Here is an 18,825-nt window from a genome sequence, read left to right on the forward strand (position 1 = left end):
AAATCTTATCCTTACCAATAACCATTGTCTTCCAGAGAGGTGAAGAGGGCTCAGCTTCCCTTCACCCATGGAGCTACCCAAGATCTTGAGGAGCTTTCACCCACCTGTTAGTCTCTAAGGTGCCACAAGTACTCCTGTTCTTTTTGCGGATACAGACTAACACGGCTGCTACTCTGAAACCTCTTTCCTTTTGATCATTTCTCCCCCCGATTCCTCTTCCCCGTTTCCATGTCACCGAATCCAGGAGCTGAGAGGACGGGCACAGCCTAGGCAGGGTCATCCTACCTCGGGCTCTGGGCAGCTGCTCAAGGAGCCCCCCAAAGGTGTGAAATCCTAAGGTTTCTCCACTGCTGAGGATTGCCAAGCAGCCGCAGGTGGCACAGCAGGCACCAGGCATAAGCAGACTAAGCAATTGCTTAGGACTCCAAGCAGCTCAAGGGGCCCCCTGTTAATTATTAGTATGTGTTGTGTGTGTGTGTGGGGGGGTCTAACATATTCCTGCTTAGGGCCCCCAATGGGCTGGGCACTGGGAGGCGGGCCAGCTCTGAGCGGGCCCCAGATAGCACCTGCAGTGCCGGCCAACACACCCACACTTTAGTGGCTTTCCCCTCCGCGCGCAGAGTTACGCTGCCCGGCGGGCGGCAGCAGCCTGGGGCCCCGGGAGTTGATTGAAACCCTGCTCGGGTTGAGGCCGGTCGCTCCGGCCCCGCAGGGCAGCAGCGTTCAAAGGGGACCATTGTATCCCCAGCCTGGCGCTGCGGCTGGGGCGGGGAGGCGCGCCTGGGGGCGGGGAGGGGCTGTGTGCAGCCGAGCCTGGCCGTGCTTCGCCCGCTGGGGCCACAGGAGCTCCGGGTCCAGACGTGCGCGGGCAGCCATGGCCGAGAGCGCGGAGAAAGTGCCCATCGCCCTGGCGGGGCCGGAGGACGTGGAGCGGAGCCTGCCGCCGGTAAGTACCGGGGCAGAGAGAGTCCCGCCGCCGCTCCCCGCGCTCAGCCGCAGCGGCCTCGCGGGGCAGGTCACCGCTCTGGGGAGGGCGGGAAAGCGGCGGGGTACGGTGGGGTCCGGCAGGGGCTGACGCCAAGTGCCAGCACCGCGCGGCGGGAGGGGGGGGGGGGTTGCTGCTTTCCTCGCCCGCCCGGCGCGGGGCTGGGCTCCGGGGGCAGCTGGGCTCTGAGGCGAGCGGACTCCTGGGCTGCCTGTCCCCCTTTGCTGCAGGCCTACACGGCGGTGCCGGTGAAACCCTCCAGCCCCGGGCGGCTGCTGAAGATCGGGGCCGTGGTGCTCATCGCCGGAGCCCTGCTGCTCCTGTGCGGAGCCATCGGCGCCTTCTACTTCTGGAAGGGGAGCGACCGGCACGTGAGTGGCTGGCGCGGGGCGCAGGGGAGGCGGGTCTGATGGAGAGCCGGCCGCAGGTTCCTTGGTTGAGGGTCCGGCGGGGCTCAGTGGTTCCTCTGGCTGCACCGCTGTGAAAAGCTACCCCCAGGCACCCCCCGCGGGAGTGAGCAGGACAACAGCCCGCACAATGGCTGGGGGGAGGGAGTCCCTGGGTAGCAGCCTGCAGAGGAGCTTGTGGGGAAAGTTGGCTGTGGCAGTGCTGCTCAAGGACCAGTCAAGCGCTGGTCCCTGAAATCTCCCTGGCAATTTAGGAAGGCAGCAAGTTGGTCCCTGTTACCAAAAAGGTTGAGAAACGCGGGTCTAGCGCATCTGTGGCTAGTTTAAGACGTGTGCCAGCGGCTGGGCTATACTCTTGCTCAGTTTGAGAGTCAAGATCCAGAACGTTTAGCTACAAAACACGATCAGAATTCTAAACAAGCCATTCTTCCCCCACCTGCCATCCAGAATGCTTGGTAAATATTCTGAAGTGGTTGGAGCATAGAAAATATAGGGGAACAACAATCAGAAAGCTCAATCTTGGAGTAGTGGAAACTGGGTCACCTACTTAGAGTATTGCTAACTGGAACAGGCAATAATTAAACAAAGGTGGGCAGGAGGTGTCAATTCCAACAGTAAACTCATCTGTTTACCAAGCAGGATAGTTTGTCATATCATAGAATGTCAGAGTTGGAAGGGACTCCTCTTGTAAGAACATATTGTTTCATGGAAGTTTTTTAATCTGGTTTAAAGTCAGGTCCGGGATGAACTGAGTGAAACAAAGACAAGAATTATGAACCCAAGTATTTACATTTTGGAAACATTTTTCTATTAAACCAATTTTTAAATTAACTGCTTGAATTTAATGAGACTCACAATCACACTGGAAACCTTTCTCGATTGGTTGCCAAGTTCTGTAAGTAGTATACCTTCCCCACCCCCACCCCCCATACCTCAGTATAAAAATTCTTTCCTGTCCATTTGGTGTAGCATGATGGAAGCTGATTTTAGGAATAAACATAAAGTGTATCCTTGGGATCACAGACAAAAGCTACATTTATTTTGCTCATAAATCTTCAACGCATTCACTGTTTCCCCCCATTCTTTCCCAGGAGATTCACATAATAAGCAAATTCCAAGCATCAGGACAAAATGGTGGTGAAAGAAATGCCACGTCATCCAAATGCTGATTGCAGATCATACTTTGACAGTTAAATATGTGGTGCACCAGGCTATATTTAGTCTATTCATAGGTTTGATTAAGGACCAAAATTATTTCACTATGTACCTAGTAGTTTAAATGTGTGCTGAACATGGACACGAGCTCATAGTATATTAGTTGCAAAATGATTTTAAAAATCTTGATAACTTATATTTGGGCGGAGAGAACTTTTCTGAATTTAGGTTACATGACAAAATACTGCATCAAAAGGGACAGAGATGGAAACTAGAGTTTTAGTTTAAAGAAGCAAACTTTCAAGGTGTAGTGATCATCAGAGTAATTTTAAATATTATCTTTCCTTTATGTTTTTAAAGATTTTTATAATATGAAATGCCAGATTATGTGAATTTGAGTTTCATTTGCTCATCAGTGACAAGAAGAATGAGTCTCATTGAATTTGCCAAGGAGCCTATTCTGCACTCCTGGCTCAAGCAAAACTCCTATTTACTTCAGCAGGAGCCTTGTCTGAGTAAGGAGTGCAGAATCGGTCCCTTAATTTATAGGTAAAGTGTTTCAATCTGATATATATTTTAGCCTGCAGGGTACAACTGCTTGACATTTAATTATTTTTTAAAGACAATTTATAGCAAACCCAAAATCCAGAGAGAGAAGAAAAAAGTTACAGTAAAAGTTATGTTATCCAGCACTTTACCAACTGTAAAGCTCTAGAAACCAGCATTTCTGATATCTCCCAATACAAATCTTTAATAGAGTTGCTAGGTGTCCGGTTGGCTCGGGGCCGGCAGGCTCCCTACCTGACTCCGCGTGCAGGGGCGGCTCTAGCTTTTTTGCCACCCCAAGCATGGCAGGCAGGCTGCCTTTGGCGACATGCCTGCGGGAGGTCCCCGGTCCCGCGGATTCGGCAGCATGCCTGCAGGAGGTCCGCCGGTCCCGCGGTTTCGGCGTACCCGCCGCCGAATTGCCACCAAATCCGTGGGACCGGTGGACCTCCTGCAGGCAAGCCGCCGAAGGCTGCCTGACTGCCGCCCTCGCAGGGACTGGCAGGGCACCCCCCGCAGCTTGCTGCCCCAGGCACGCGCTTGGAGTGCTGGTGCCTGGAGCCGCCGCTGTCTGCGTGGCTCTCTGGAAGCGGCAATATATCCCTGCTGTTCCTAGGCAGAGGAACAGCCACAGTGGCTCTGTGCACTGTCTCTGCCCCGCCCCACCCTGAGCGCTGGCTCCGCAGCTCCCATTGGCTGGGAACCGAGGCCAACGGGAGCTGCATGGGCAGCACCTGCGTGCCAAGGCAGCACACAGAACCGCCTGGCCGCGCCTCTGCCTAGGAGCAGCAGGGACATGTTGCTGCTTGCGGGGAGCTGCCCGAGGTGAGCGCTGCCCAGATCCAGCACCCCAAAACCCCTCCCGTGTCTCAACCCCTGAGTCCCCTCCTGCACCCAAACTCCCTCCCTCCATTGGTAAGTATAACTCTTAGTTAACTGGAATTTTTGACTAACCGGCACCCCCCATTCCCCCAACATGCCGGATAACACAGCTTTTCCTATACGTAGTAAGAAGATAGGCTGCTTCAAGACACAGTGCAAGACTCATTTGCTTTTCTAGGCTTTTGAAAAGGGAGAGGGGCCTGAATGGGTAGATTGGCCAAAGAATGTGTATGGTGTTATAGTCCAGTTTGCACTGATGGTTTTTATAAATAGATAGGAGATCAATCATAGGACAGAGTCTCATTTTTTGGTCTGTTTAGTTTCGCAACACTTGCATTATTTTAGTGTATATGTGCTTTTTGTTCAAATAGATGCATTACAAATATCTTATTAGTAAGTGGGTTTCTTTTCCCATCTCAGGAAGCTGGTAGTAATGCCATCATTTAAGAACTGAATCTTTTTTTAAAAAAGAGTAGAGTGTATTCTGATTGGTACAGAAATAGATAAAATGTAAACCTTAAGCTGCAGAGTCAACACCCAATTGAGAAGCATGGGGACACTAAGCTATTGTTTCAGACTGCCCTCAGACTCAGGAAGGCAACGCTTTGTTGATTCACATTTGGAAGGTTTTCTTTGCAACCACAAGACTTATGATTTTTTTAAAATAAAAAAAAACTTGAATTCTACTGCAACGAATGGGGCTTACATAAAAGTGTTATCATCTTATACCAGCTCAGTCTATATACTTTAGATATGGAATTAAGTACTATCTATATAGGCCAAGTCTTGCATTCCTCATGGAAGAATTCAGTGGAAGTCTTGGATGTATGAATAATACAGGATTGAGTCTCTATTTGTAAAAGACAATCAATTACCTTTAGCATTTTTCCCTAACAAAGAGTTGCAAGCAGAAAAAATTGATTTCTAGACTATATTGTGAATTTTATTCAAACTGTTTATATACAGACTTTTTAAGAATATAAGTAAACTCCTTGTGTTGGTATTTATGGAAGTATTGATATTTAAACAAAGCTCACCCCACTCAGAGTCAACCACATGCAGCTTGCTACATTCAAGAGACTCTCTTTCTAAGTACCTATACAGTATCAAACTTCTCCAAGCAAGAGTGAGTTCCAACAGATCAAACTGAGGGGTACAATGGGGATGCCCTCTGGGGGAAATCAGCTCTTTCTGATCCTCCCATCCAATATGATTTAGACAGTTCCTAAACCCCATGTAACCTTGGAACCAAATTATTCTACATTCAGTGCGTATGGATGTAAAGCTGTCAGGACTGATATTGCCTGAAACCATCAACGTCTGTTTTATTAGTATGGTCTTGACTGCTGGGGATTCTGTAATAAAAGTGTAAGGATAAAAGTGTATGGATAAAAGCCAGTAACTTGAAGAGGGACATGACAATCAGATTGGCACCAGACTTGTTCTTGATAAAAGCTAGGAAGATACAAAAATGCATGCTAATGTTCTTTATTCAATTACAGATTTACAATGTCCATTATACTATGAGTATTAATGGAAAATTACAAGAGGGATCAATGGAAATAGATTCTGGGAACAACCTAGAGACCTTTAAAACTGGAAGTGGAAATGAAGAGGCTATAGAAGTTCATGATTTCCAGATAGTAAGTACATTTGACAGGTCTTGCAGGTAAGGCATTGTCCAGTGTTGGATTCTAAAGATATGTCTACACTGCCATTAAAACCCCATGGCTGGCCTGTATCAGTTGATTCAGGTTCCGGGTGAGGGGCTGTTTAATTGCGATGTAGACGTTCAGGCTCGGGCTCGAGCACAGGCTCTAGGAGCCCTGTGAGGTGGGACGGTCCCAGACCTCAGGCTGCAGCCCGCACCCGAACATCTACACCGCAGCTAAACAGCTCCTTAGCCCGAGCCCAAGTCAGCTGTCCCGGGCCAACCATGGGTTTTTAATTGCCGTGCAAACAATTGCCTAAGAAGGGGCCCAGTCCTACACCTATTGAAGTCAATGGCAAAACTCCTATTGACTTCAAAGGGAGCAAGGTTGAGCCCTAAGAGAGGTAAAGGCAGCATCTAGAACAAAAGAAACCATTACCTCCAGGGAGGGTTGGTGAGGGAAGCAATGTAGGCTTTTCTGGCCCTGCCCCTCCCCACCTGTTGGTTCCATGAACAAGGCGGAGGTAACTGGGTCTCCCTGCTTTAGCACAGGCCCAGGGAGAGCCACACACACGTGGGATGCATAACCCCCACATCATCTGAAAGCTGCTCTTCAGCCCCTTGTGAAACTTGTGGTAACATCAACCTTACAACTTTGTTGGCAACTATATTAAAACGCTGATGATAAGCCTCTTGTCATTTGCCTTCACTATTCCATATCTGCACAGAAGCCCCAGCTCAGTGGAGAGTCCATGAATTCTTCCATCCTTGGACCCTCATGACAAATATGAGCTGCTGGGTAAGTGCAGCTAAAAAAACCCACCACAGACCAGAGCAATTGTGACAATGTGTTGTGCATCTAGGTTGATGAGTGTGGGGGAAAAAACTAGCACAAAAAAATACCTGCCTTCGGTTATTGAGGGCCAAGGGTCAAGCTCCAGGAAAGCAAATGGACCAAGCCCGTTAGGTTTTGAGCCTACAAGAAGTGTAAGCTGGAAAGAATACCCAGGAGATAAAGTACCTGTTGCAAATGCCATATACACTAGGTTCACATGCCAGCTTATCCTAGAGTTCTTATTTACACATTTGCAGCAATAGAGTTCTAAGCTAGGCAGAGCTGTGACATGGAGATGTCTAGGTTATCTATATCACTAAGGTAAAGAAAGTCTCCATATTTTAAGTGATCATTGGAGCAGGACCATTGAACAAGGCCAGGGTGACCATTTTACGAAAACAGCCTGCATCATGGGTGACAGGAAGGTAAAAAAGAATTACCCCAGTGACATTGTATATATCCATCAATAGTCAGCGGAAGGGCTCCTGTCATGCTGTAGCTTGTACATAAAGATCTGTTCAACTATTTCCTCTGAAGCGAAGTAGAACAAAATGGTGGATAGGACAAGACAATTGCTGAAATTAAAAGGGGAGGCTCTCTGTGTCCTGTAGGGAGAATCAAACCCACATGGCAGCACAGAAAATTCTACATTTGAATTGGAGGGAGAAGACTTAAGAAAGGCTACCCTGTAGTTACCATATATCAATGAATGGTCTCTAATGTCAATATGTTTGAAATACAGGGACTTTTTGGGTCATTTATTTAGGATTAGAAACAGTTATTACAACAACACTGGAATTCTGTCTTGGTTCTCATTTCATTATGAACTTCTGTGCATAAAAAGCATCACAGCATAGATAAAAATATCAAAGTTATATGTCTAAACTTAGGCACATACATCCATATGTGTGGCACCTACTATTAAAGATATGAAAATCAGGTCAGATGTAAGTCCAGAGGTCTATCTAGATTAGGAAAAAGTTACTAGGTTACAACACAAATGGCTAACATGATTTTAAGGATGTTAAACTGCGTCAATATTAGGTGCTAAGTGATGTGTCAAATCATGTTGGCTAACTCCTTTTTTCCTAGGTTAGACAGGCCCTCTCCAATAGAAGTTGAAGATGCTCAGCACCTCTGAAACTCGGGCCACTTCTTTGGGTGCCTAAATTAGGTGCCTTCATTTAGGAACTCAAGATTAAAATTTCACCTGGTTTGTTTAAACTTTTACACCTAAAATAGTGATACAACAGAATTTGGGTCAATTTCTGAGTTGACTCTGATTTTTAAAAAATCAAAAATCATGTTTTATTGTCAGTTTGTGGTTGTTTTTTTAAAAACCAGGAACTCTGAAGTCCCCAAATTCAGTGAATACCTTAATGTTACGTGAACAGAGTTTATATTGGGGTTTTTCTTTAAGCAATTGGGTGACATGTCCATGCATGTAACCATAAAAGGTCTATTTTGTAGGGCATAACTGGAATCCGTTTTGCTGGAGGAGAGAAATGCTACATTAAAGCACAAGCTAAAGCTCACATCCCTGATGTCAATGCCATGACTAAAGAAAGCCTCTCGTTTGATCTGGTAGGGAGCAATTTTTTTAAAATACTTAAAAATATCAAATGATCTAGTAGGTCTTTTGGGGTCCTGGAAGGGAGGAGGGAGTGCTTCTGGCAGGCACTGATGGGCATTGCTTCTACTGTTGCTGGGATGGGTTGCATGAGAGAGACTGTAAATGTCTAGCTGAGACTCACAGAAAATCATCCCTGAACCAAAACTCCTGCCTCGTCATCAGGAGAGGAGAAAATCATGGTGTACAAAAATTGCAGAACCTCCAAAATGAGGATGTCCCAACTCTGCCTATTTGCTGTAATCTAGAATATGCAGTAATACATACTCGTTTACTTAAAAAAAGAAAGAGAAAACTCTCTAAAACCAACAGGGAAAGTGCCACGGGTCAGACCCAAAGTGCACTGAAGTCAGTGGGAATATTTCCAGTGACTTCAGCAGGCTTTGGATCAGCCCCCAGAGGTAGGTACTGAGATCGTCTCTACCCTCCCTCGTTATTTTAAGGATATATGGACTGCATAGCCTAATTGGAATAATTTAACATAATTAAGCACAGGCAATTTTTCTTTTTATTAAAAAATAAAAGGATGTTACATTCATCCAGTATTAAATTTCCACTGTTGAAAAATATTTGGAGTCAGGTTTGCAAAGTTAAGGTTCCAATTCAATATTAACTTGGTCACATTACAGATGTGTAGTTTGTTCTGTTCCTGCTTTCTGTATAATTTGGGGGGAGGAGTAGCTCAGTGGTTTGAGCATTGGCCTGCTAAACCCAGAGTGGTGAGTTCAATCCTTGAGGGGGCCACTTAGGGATCTGGGGCAAAATCAGTACTTCGTCCTGCTAGTGAAGGCAGGGGGCTGGACTTGATGACCTTTTGGGGTCCCTTCCAGTTTTAGGAGATAGGATATCTCCATATATTGATGTATTATATTAATTTTGCTGTTTCTGTCATAAAACATGAATCAAATAGATGGGATGGGCAACTTAATGCTACTGTTAGAACATTAAGCTTTTTTGCTGCCTAATTTTTCTGATTAAGTGTGCAACCATATTGTTGCATTAGTCTTTTTTAATTTATTTATAGTAAAAAAAAAATTAATTAACTTGTTTCTGGTCTAATACATACTTGATCATGACCAACACTGACTACAAAATGGTAAATTAAAGTAAATGTATAGCTACCTAGAGTACATTTGCCCACAAATTTGGGGTAATTTCATTTAAGATAAACAACTGGATTCTTTTTATCTTCAAATGTTAGCTGCAGTTAAGTTATTTCAGATGCTGGCAAAAGCCCAAGTGGGAGAATATAAATGATGTGCTGCTCTCACTGGATAGTGAATTTAGATGACTCAAGACATTCTACAAAAATCAATAAATACATTAAAGGAACAACTTGGCAAAATAAATTGATCTAGTGGGTTATCAATTCAAATATCAGATACTTATATGGAGGGAATTCAGAAGTTTTACTTCAAAATCATATTGATTTTCTTGATGAACAAGACTTTTTAAAGATGTTTCACTGCTGCTAAGAAATAGCTAACATGTTTTATGTAAAATAATACTTTGAACTAAAAAGTATAAAGAATAAATCACTGGCATTTTCCTACATTACTTTGAAGATATGAACCCAAAACCTGCAGGGTACACTTCAAAATGAGGGCTTCTTTAACTTCTAGCTTTTGGGCAATTGAATTGCTATTATTGAACAAGACCTTTAGTCAGACCCATCATGTTAACTTAAAATTGTAGCTGTACGCAAAAAATTTCACTAACTCTCAGGAATATGTCTATTATGGAAGTGCCCTAACATTTATATGAATTCAGAATAACGCAAGCAAACATACCCAAACATTATGGGCCAAATTCTTAGCTGGTATAAATCAATATAGTTGTTCTGAAGTCAGTGGATCTACACCAATGTACACCAGCTGAGAATCCGGTCCTATGGGCTGACTATTAGCCCCATTAAAGACAGCGGAGGTGAAATCCTGGTAGTTTTGCAATTGATTGTAGTGGTGACAGAATTTCACCCCAGGAGTCTTTCCATTGATTTCAATTGGAACAAGATTTGGCTGGGGCGTGTACTACACGAAACAAAATAGCACTGTTTGGAACAACATTTCATATCAGTTCCAAGCGAAGCTTCTGTGTTTGGCATTTGGCTATTAACAGAAAGCTGCATCTACAGAATACACAGGACCCCTGTTCATTGAATTAACAATGGATTTTATGCTGCCTACTTACAGGAAGATGAAATTATGCCAGTTAAATTTGATGAAAATTCCCTTATCTGGGTGGCTGCAGATCAGCCTGTAAAGGATAACAGCTTCCTAAGTCCCCAAATTTTAGAGCTTTGTGGCGATCTTCCTATTTTCTGGCTTCGACCAACATATCCAAAAGGTAATTTTTCTTTCACTTGAACAAACACTACCCTTTTTCCACCCCTCCAATAAATGTACACCAGCAGATGTCTAGCCATTAGAGCTGCACAGTTGTGGACCCCATTGCTGGTGTTGAACCCCCACCTCCCACCCCCAGTACACACGGAATGCTAAGGTCCCCATGTGGAGCTATTCAGTCTGGGCTCCCCCTCAAACAGTCCCACCACACAACTTCAGCGGAGAGGAGGGCTGAAGGGTTTAACACCTCAGGGATGGCCAGAGATGGAGATGGGACATTGGACAGAGGTCTGAGGTGGCACTGCACATTCTCTCTCTCAGGTGGTTGGCTGACTGGTTCTTGCTCACATCCTCAGGGTCTTCTAACCAATCACCCATATGTGGAGTTGTGAAGGAATTTTCCCCCAGAGCAGATTGGGAATGACTCTGCAGTGTGTGGGTGCTAATCACTTGCCAGGATTATCTGGGTATATCTCACTTAATCATTTGCCATCATGGGGGCTTTGGGCACTGGTTACATCTGTGGCACATAATAAAGTAGGACCTCATTTATCTGTGCCTCCATTATCTGGCTGTCTGTATTAACCAAACCACCAGCTGCCCAGGGCTGACAGTGGCAGGGCTCAGGCTCTCAGCCCCTGGCAGCTGAGGTTTGGGCTGTCAGCTGTGGGCATTGCAACAGCCCAAGCCCTGCCATGCGCGGGGCTAACAGATGGAGCCCCACCACCCATTCTCCGGTTTATCCAGATTTTTGGTTATTCAATCTGACCCTGGTCCCAATTAGATTGGATAACCGGGGTTCCACTGTAGTCTAATCTCCTGTGGGCTGTAATAGTTTGGTCTCATTTGGGTTGGTGGATGTAGTGTGTGGGTGCTGGATGGTATTGGTGGCCTATGATACACAGGAGATCAGGCTAGATGAATTAGTGGTCCTTTCTGGCCCTAAACTCTATGACTTCTAACTTCCTAGGATTTGTAGGTAGCCTTTGGGGGACTGAGGGCATATACTTGGCTAGGGAGATCTTGTGAGATTGGCGAGGCAGGGCCGGCAGCATAAGAGGATTTGGGCAGGGAATGTGATGCTATACAGGAGGCAAGGGGTGATGTTCAGGCACTTGCCAGGGAGATTAGGGAGACGGTCCTCATTTAGTCCAGGGGAGGGAGCAGGAGCTCTGAAGGAGGAAGGGATTCCTCCTGAGGGGCTGGAGGAAGAGGACAAAAGGGACCAGAGAAGGGTTTGCTGCTCCTCCTTAGTGTTCTAAGGGTATATCTACACAGGAGCTGTGAGCTGTACTTCTCAGCTTGGGTAGCCATCTGTGCACTAGCTCTGCTCAAGCTGCTGCCTAAAAATGGCAGCGTGGCCACTGCAGCATGGGCAGCAGCTCAGGCTAGCTGCATGAATATGTAGCCAAGGGGGGAGGGGCAGGACTGGACTCGGATGGCTAACCCAAGATGTCATGGCCACACTGCTATTTTTAGCATGCAAGCTGGGAATTACACCTCCCAACTGCTGTGTAGAGGTACCCAGAGATTTAATACTGATATACAAAATACAGACTAGGAAAGTGAAATAAGTGGCAATGTTGAGTAGTTTGGGGATGAGAGTTGCTAATATTTTTTCATGACTCATGGGAGCCACATTTGCTAGATTAAATTTTTCCACTGTTTTCCTGTGGCCTTGCACAGGGCCATTATGCATCAAAAGAGTATTGTCAAAGCTGGCCAGGAGTATTTTAAACCATGTTTACAATCCGGTCCTTTGGAGCTGGACACAAGTCTGTCGCCCTTCCAAATGTTTCTTTTTCTATTAAAAATGCACACTAGTGACATGAAGATAGTTGCTCTGGTTGAGTGCTGGTGCAGCTATTTCTTTCTTTTAGCATTACTGGCCACTCACTGGCTCCAGAGGCCCTTCCCGCAGACTGTTCTTTGGGCCAGCCACCCATTTGGTTGGGGAAAAAAGACAAATCTCTCACATACACACAGAATTATATAGACTGTGTATGGAATAGGTGGAAAGACAAGTAGCTCCCATTTGAAGCCTATTAATCTTTGCAGTACTGCTACCCAATCCCACTTTCATGAATGGTAGGGTTACCATATTTTGTGCCTCCAAATGGAGGACACTCCACGGGGGCCCGGCCCCGCCCACGCCCCCCGCCCCCTCCCCAAAGTCTCCGCCCCCTCCCCTGTTTCCCGCGAACATTTGATTCGCGGGAAGCCTGAAGCAGGTAAGGGGGAGTGTGGGGGGAGGAGGCACGGCCCAGGCTGGCCCCCCGGCGGCGCCAGCCTGGGTCGGCTCGGGCCCTGGGGTGCCAGCCCCCGGCCGAGCACCCCTGGCCCGCCCAACACTGCTGGTCCCCGGCCCGACCCGGCGCACCCACCGGCTCCCGGCCCGGCCCAGTGACCCCCGACCGGCTCCCGGCCCCACGGGCCCGGCACCGCGCCCCCGGCTCCCCGCCCGGCACCGCGCCCGGCCCGACCCGGCCCTGCGCCCCTGGTTCCCGGCCCAGCTCTGCGCCCCTGGACCCCGGCCCGGCACCGCGCGCCCGGCCCCGACACCAGCCAAATAGGCCCCGGCCGAGCACCACCGAGCCCTCCCGATTTTCCCGGACATGCCCGGCTTTTGGGGATTTCCCCCCGGACGGGGATGTGAGCCCCCAAAAGCCGGACATGTCCGGGAAAATCCGGACGTATGGTAACCCTAATGAATGGGTAATAAAATATGGTCCTTGAACTAGTGGAAGAACATGTTTTAAAACACCTGTGTACTCCTATGACTGTTTTTGCAGACAGCCAGAGAAAGAAGCGCGAAATCAAGAGAAAAATACGTCAAGCTCAATCAAACTTTGATCTGGACCAAATTGAAGCTACTGCTGACATCGTAAATACCAGGTCACCTACTACCCAGCCTGTTCAAAAACCGGAACGCCAATCTAACGCCACTGGTCCCAGTGAGCAAGATTCTAGTTCAACCTTTAATCCAGAAAATCCGTATCATGTAAGTACATATATATTTGATTTAGAATTCCCTTAAGAGCATTTGATTTTGCAGGTAGGTATGAAACTTTATTAAGTACTCATTTCTAGATACCTATCCATTTCAAATGGACTTCAAAAATAATTATACCACCAATTTGTCGACTTAAACTTTCATTCGATAGTGCAGCCATTTAAAAATTCCACTCACCAGAAGCAACTACAATATACTTTTTGTTATCATTAGTCCTCAAAATATGGAGAAGTAGTAGATACTGTGCTTAGGCTGGTGAATTTAAGATAATTTTGCAAGACTGCTGTAGAGAGTCCAGTTTAATACTGAAAACTAGATACATCTGATACAGATAATGCATTACCATAACTACAGCAAATTTAATCTGCCTTAGGCAGATAGTTGACACTGATCATTAACTGATAAAAAGAAAACAATAAAAAGGCAGAGTCAGCTAGTTAGAAACTAGCTTCTTCGTGAAACATGTAAGCGTGTGTGATGCATTGTGACTAGCCACATCTGCAATGGGACAATGTTGCCACTGAAGTCAATGGAAATTTTGCCACTGATTTTTCAGAAATCAGGATCAGGCCAAACATGTCTGTCCTGGAAACTGTGGTTGTCAGACAGTTCACACAGCCCTTTCTGGCAACCTGCAGAATGGAATCCTTTTAAAACAATGCAGTGAAAGAATTTGGGGAAAAATAGGTCCAAGACAGAGTTATTTTCTCTCTCATATGAAGAGGTCAACAGAATGAAAATGTGAAGAGTCCCATTTCCCTAGGCCCATCACAGTACTGCAAAACAATTAACTGTACAGCAAGCCACTTCCACTCTACTGAACCATCATCAGACAATTTACAGCACTGTTTGGTACAGCAGGGATAAAGTTATTTTAATAGAATGTTGTCACAAGATCAATGTCTCCTGCTTTGAAAATAAGTCACAGCTTTGTCCTGACATTTATGTAACAGCAGGAGATCATTATCCCGTAACAGTGTTCTACTCACTTGACATCTCTTAAGTAGGTTTAAGCTAATCACTCCAAATAAAGTAGAACTAAATTGACTTTATTTCTTAAGAATTCAGTTGAGTAGAAGCAGCATTGGCCCCAAAAGCAGCATCAGAACTAAACCATTGCCACTGAAAGGGAGGAGCTATCTGCCATACAGATAGATAATGGGGCCTGAGAGGTAGAACCATTATCCCTCTGGAGAGTGGGAGCAGTACAGCTGGTGTAGGATCCTGCAGAGCTCTCTGACAGTCTTCCTGCCAGTGGGAACCTGTGTTACCCCCAAAACAGATTTTAGGTGCTCCCCAGAGTAGCTCACCTCTTGCCCCCTTCTGGCTCCCTCAAAACAGCCCACCAGTTAACCAATCTGTTCTCCTCAGGCATGGGTCTCCCAGGTGGCTAAGGAAATAACGGGAGGACACAGATACAGCCTTCTGATAAATGATTGACACAAACAGTATTCTTTCTGAAACAAGGCCTCCCTTTATTGGTGTAAACACAAATCCTTAACACAGTAACACACATCCCCCGCACCACAGGCTAAGCACCCCAACCCATGGTAACATACAGTTAACATGATCCTAAGTGGGTGTGCCCCACTTCAGATGGCCAGTCTTCCACAGGTCGCTGCAGCGGACAGGTCTCATCTTTCTCTGATCTCTGCTTCTTCTATCTCTCTCTCCCACGGCGTGTCAGTCTCTACACTCCTCGCACCTTCTCCTCAGCTCTCTGTGTCTCGGACGCTCTTTACATACTCTGCTGACAGGCTTGATTGACAGTTGTTTTGCTTACTTTTGCTAATATTTTCCTGTCAGAGATCTGCAGACCGAATAGCACCATTGTTTCTAATGTACCCAGTCTCATCATCATCAACTGCCTCACCACTGCTTTTGCTGCTAATTTCTTAGTGCCATGTGCTCCTATTTTCAGCTAATGGTGGTGAAGTGGTACCTCAGTGATGTACTTGCCCAACGGATGATGGAGGCAAGGAAACAAAATGGAGTCACTCAAGATCTCCTGTATCATGTGCTCATTTGGTGTAGGATCCACTGGAAGATGATCTCCAAAATTTCCTTTAGGCACTGGGAATCTACACCATTGGTTTACCAGACAGATGTGTAGTCTTGGCCTTAGCTGAGCCATTGTCATTCCCCTCTCTCCCCTTCTTCCCTCTGATGGGGAAGTTTGTGCATTGAGGGGGGGCAACCTTGAGCAAGTTACTCTGCCTCCCTGTGCCTCAGTTTTTCAGTCTCTAAAATGGGGGAAATGCTATTTACCCCCTTTGTGAAGCACTTTGAGAACAATGGATGAAAAGACCTATGCAAGAGTGAGGCGTTCTTGTTTGATTTGCCCTTGTTCTTCGCCTCTAATCCTACTGAGAAAGCACTAGAGGGAAATAAAAAAAATGAATTCAAAGAACTGAGAACTAAGCTCCATGTTTTCAGGAGAGGAGGCAAAGAATTTTGAAAAGCTAGTCTGCCTTTAGATATCCTCTGCCATCCACTGTGTGGTAACTCCTTGCTTCCTGGTCAGATAGTGCTAAAATGCTAGTTGTCTAGAATCCATCACACAATGGGAAAAGAGGTGGCTAAAGGCAAGGTAAATTTAATCTGAATATCAGGAAAGACAACAGTAATATGTTGTGGAACAACCTTCTTGGGAAAGAGGTGGAAGGTCCATCACTTGGGACTTACTTAAAATTAGACTGGCTAGAACAGGGATTGGCAACCTTTGGCACGCGGCTCGCCAGGGTAAGCACGCTGGTGTGCCGGGCCGCTTTGTTTACCTGCTGCGTCCACAGGTTCAGCCGATCTCGACTCCCACTGGCCGCAGTTCGCCGCTCCAGGCCAATGGGGGCTGCAGGAAGAGGTGCGGGCCGAGGGATGTGCTGGTCGCCGCTTCCCGCTGCCCTCATTGGCCGGGAGCAGTGAACCGGGGCCAGTGGGAGCCACGATCAGCCAAACCTGCAGATGCGGCAGGTAAACAAACTGTCCCGGCCCGCCAGGGTGCTTACCCTGGCGAGCCGCGTGCCAAAGGTTGCCGATCCTTGGGCTAGAACATTAGACAATGTAAAGTAGGGCACAGTCCTGCACATACAGGCAGATGGACTGGATAACCCAGGTCTTTTCCATTACTTACTACTGTAACTCAAATGTTACTGTTATTAAACTCTCCATAATTAGAGCTTTCACCAAAAGCTCAGAAAGTAAAATAATAATGAAATTCAGACAGCCCGATTCCCCGTTGTGTTCCTCTAGTTTTAGAATGGAGAGTCCAGTGTAGATGTGGAGTAATGCAGTGGTGAATCAGGCCACTGAAAGCCTGGCCCTCTTGAAGTCAACAGGAGTTTTGCTATTGACTTCAATAGGACCAGTATTTCACCTGTTGTCTTTTATGTGGATAATGTGAGTGCAGGGAACTCCATCTTCTCTCATTTTGTATTTTACATTTCAGCAACTTGAAGGCGAAGGGATGACTTTTGACCCAATGCTGGACCATGAAGGTGTGTGCTGTATTGAATGTAGACGAAGTTACACACAATGCCAGAGAATTTGTGAACCTCTCATGGGCTATTACCCATGGCCCTATAACTACCAAGGATGTCGTTCTGCCTGCCGAATTATTATGCCCTGCAGCTGGTGGGTTGCCCGTATCTTGGGTGTCGTGTGAGATGGAGCGTTCAGATCGTTGATGAAATAAGCAGGAGCCTGACAAACTGATAAAAGACTACAGCCAAAGCCGCATTACCAATCTCAGCATTTAAAACATGTTAATGTATCAAAATGAGGTCATTCTAGATGTAAATAAATAAAACCTTTAATTAATATTTCATTAGCTTTACAAATGCTGAGCATAACTTGTATGCTTCTAGCAAACTGTACACTAAAACCTACTGAATGTGGAATTTCAGACTCCCCAAAACAGATTATAGTAACTGTGCTTATGATTTAGTTGAGCAGTATAGACACTTGCTTATAAATTCAAATTCAGCATCTCATGACAGAGACCTTTGTTCTGAAATAAATGTGAAAATTTACGTCCAATTAGGTGACTAGCTAAACTTGTGCTCTTGGGAGAACCTTTCAACCATGTAGCTCACTTAAATAAATCACAAGTGAAGTTGCTCCCTGTTGGTGTTCGTACAGCATTCCCAGATCATTATGAACAGTTATAGACCAATTACAGCATACCTTTCCCACAAAGCTGCCCTGGGGGATGGAGGAATATGCATATTATGTCAGAATCAAAACAAATGGCAAGAAAAAGGGGCTGCTGAATGGAACTTGCATGGTGAGGAAATCAAAATGCTTTGTGCATCAGCACTTCAGAGTAGCCCTAGTGTCCAAAATCTTGTATCACTGGTACTAACAAGTGTCAGCTCTATAAGACTATTAGAAGGTAATTACACATAGCTGTAGACCAAATAGCCTTAAGGCACAGTATAATCAGAACCCACAACAGCCACTCTACGTCTACATCCACAAACCATAAGCATTCAAGGCCATGCTGTGAGCCCTTTATCCCTCCTTGGGGAGCAGTTTCTCACACAAGTAGTTCCATTGGCTTCAGTGGGACTAGTTATGCGAGTAACTGCTCGCCACTGGAAATAAGGGACTCACTGTCTAGCCCTCAGTGTTTAAGCAGGCAGTGATGGGGCTTGCTCCCGCACAGTGCTAAGCAGCTCCCTAGTGACGTTCCTGGGAGCTGAAGCACTTGCCGGATGGGTAGTGATTTATGCTTTTTACCTTTAAATAACACCAGGTCAAATTATGCCTTCCTTACTCACACTGGGTAGGACTTGAACAGTCCTATCAAAATTGATGGGACTACTCGCAGAGTAAAGTACTCCCTGTCATGAAGGAGGCCACAATCTTGCCTTGAATTCGGAGGCTGAAGTAGTTGTGGTTGCAAATACACCTGTTCTGACACATAGCTAACCTGGTTCTAACACTGCTTGCCAGGAACAGAAGAGGAGGAATAATTTGACATGCTGGTGGTTAAAAAAAAAAAAAAAATAATGCATGAAAAATAAACAGCCTATCTAAAAAGCAAAATGTTAAATGAGGAAGGTAGAATGAGTGCAGAATAAATTTGATATCTTATTGGCTATTCAAATGATCACTTTTTACATTAACTTCCCTCCCTGCCTTAGTATGGGAAAAACAGAACTTTTTAAAACAAATTCTGCTTTAAAGATGTAACTGAAGATTCTTTGATGTAATTTTAAAGTCTGTTAAACTTGAGGTTGGCTTTTAAATCAAGATTAACCCTGATCATTGTGCGTGTTTTAAAAGCACAGCACTTGTACGCTGAGGCATAAAGGTGATTTTTTCCCCCTAAATAAATAATTTTTATTGCAGATTAAAGAAAGATATGTGTAAAAA

The 18,825-nt window shown here is 45.7% G+C and overlaps 1 protein-coding gene across 1 annotated transcript; it reads left to right on the plus strand.

Moving 5' to 3' along the window:
- Positions 1-672: 672 nt before the first annotated feature.
- Positions 673-18,825, plus strand: CNMD (chondromodulin). The gene is made up of 7 exons (XM_005301463.5): positions 673-946; positions 1,216-1,356; positions 5,478-5,618; positions 7,932-8,045; positions 10,284-10,437; positions 13,229-13,437; positions 16,895-18,825. Exons 1-7 carry the CDS (start codon positions 875-877, stop codon positions 17,108-17,110), a joined length of 1,047 nt encoding a protein of 348 aa, XP_005301520.1. The 5' UTR covers positions 673-874; the 3' UTR covers positions 17,111-18,825.

This window comes from Chrysemys picta, chromosome 1 (genome assembly GCF_011386835.1).
Source record: "Chrysemys picta bellii isolate R12L10 chromosome 1, ASM1138683v2, whole genome shotgun sequence".
Taxonomy (NCBI): Eukaryota; Metazoa; Chordata; order Testudines; family Emydidae; genus Chrysemys; species Chrysemys picta.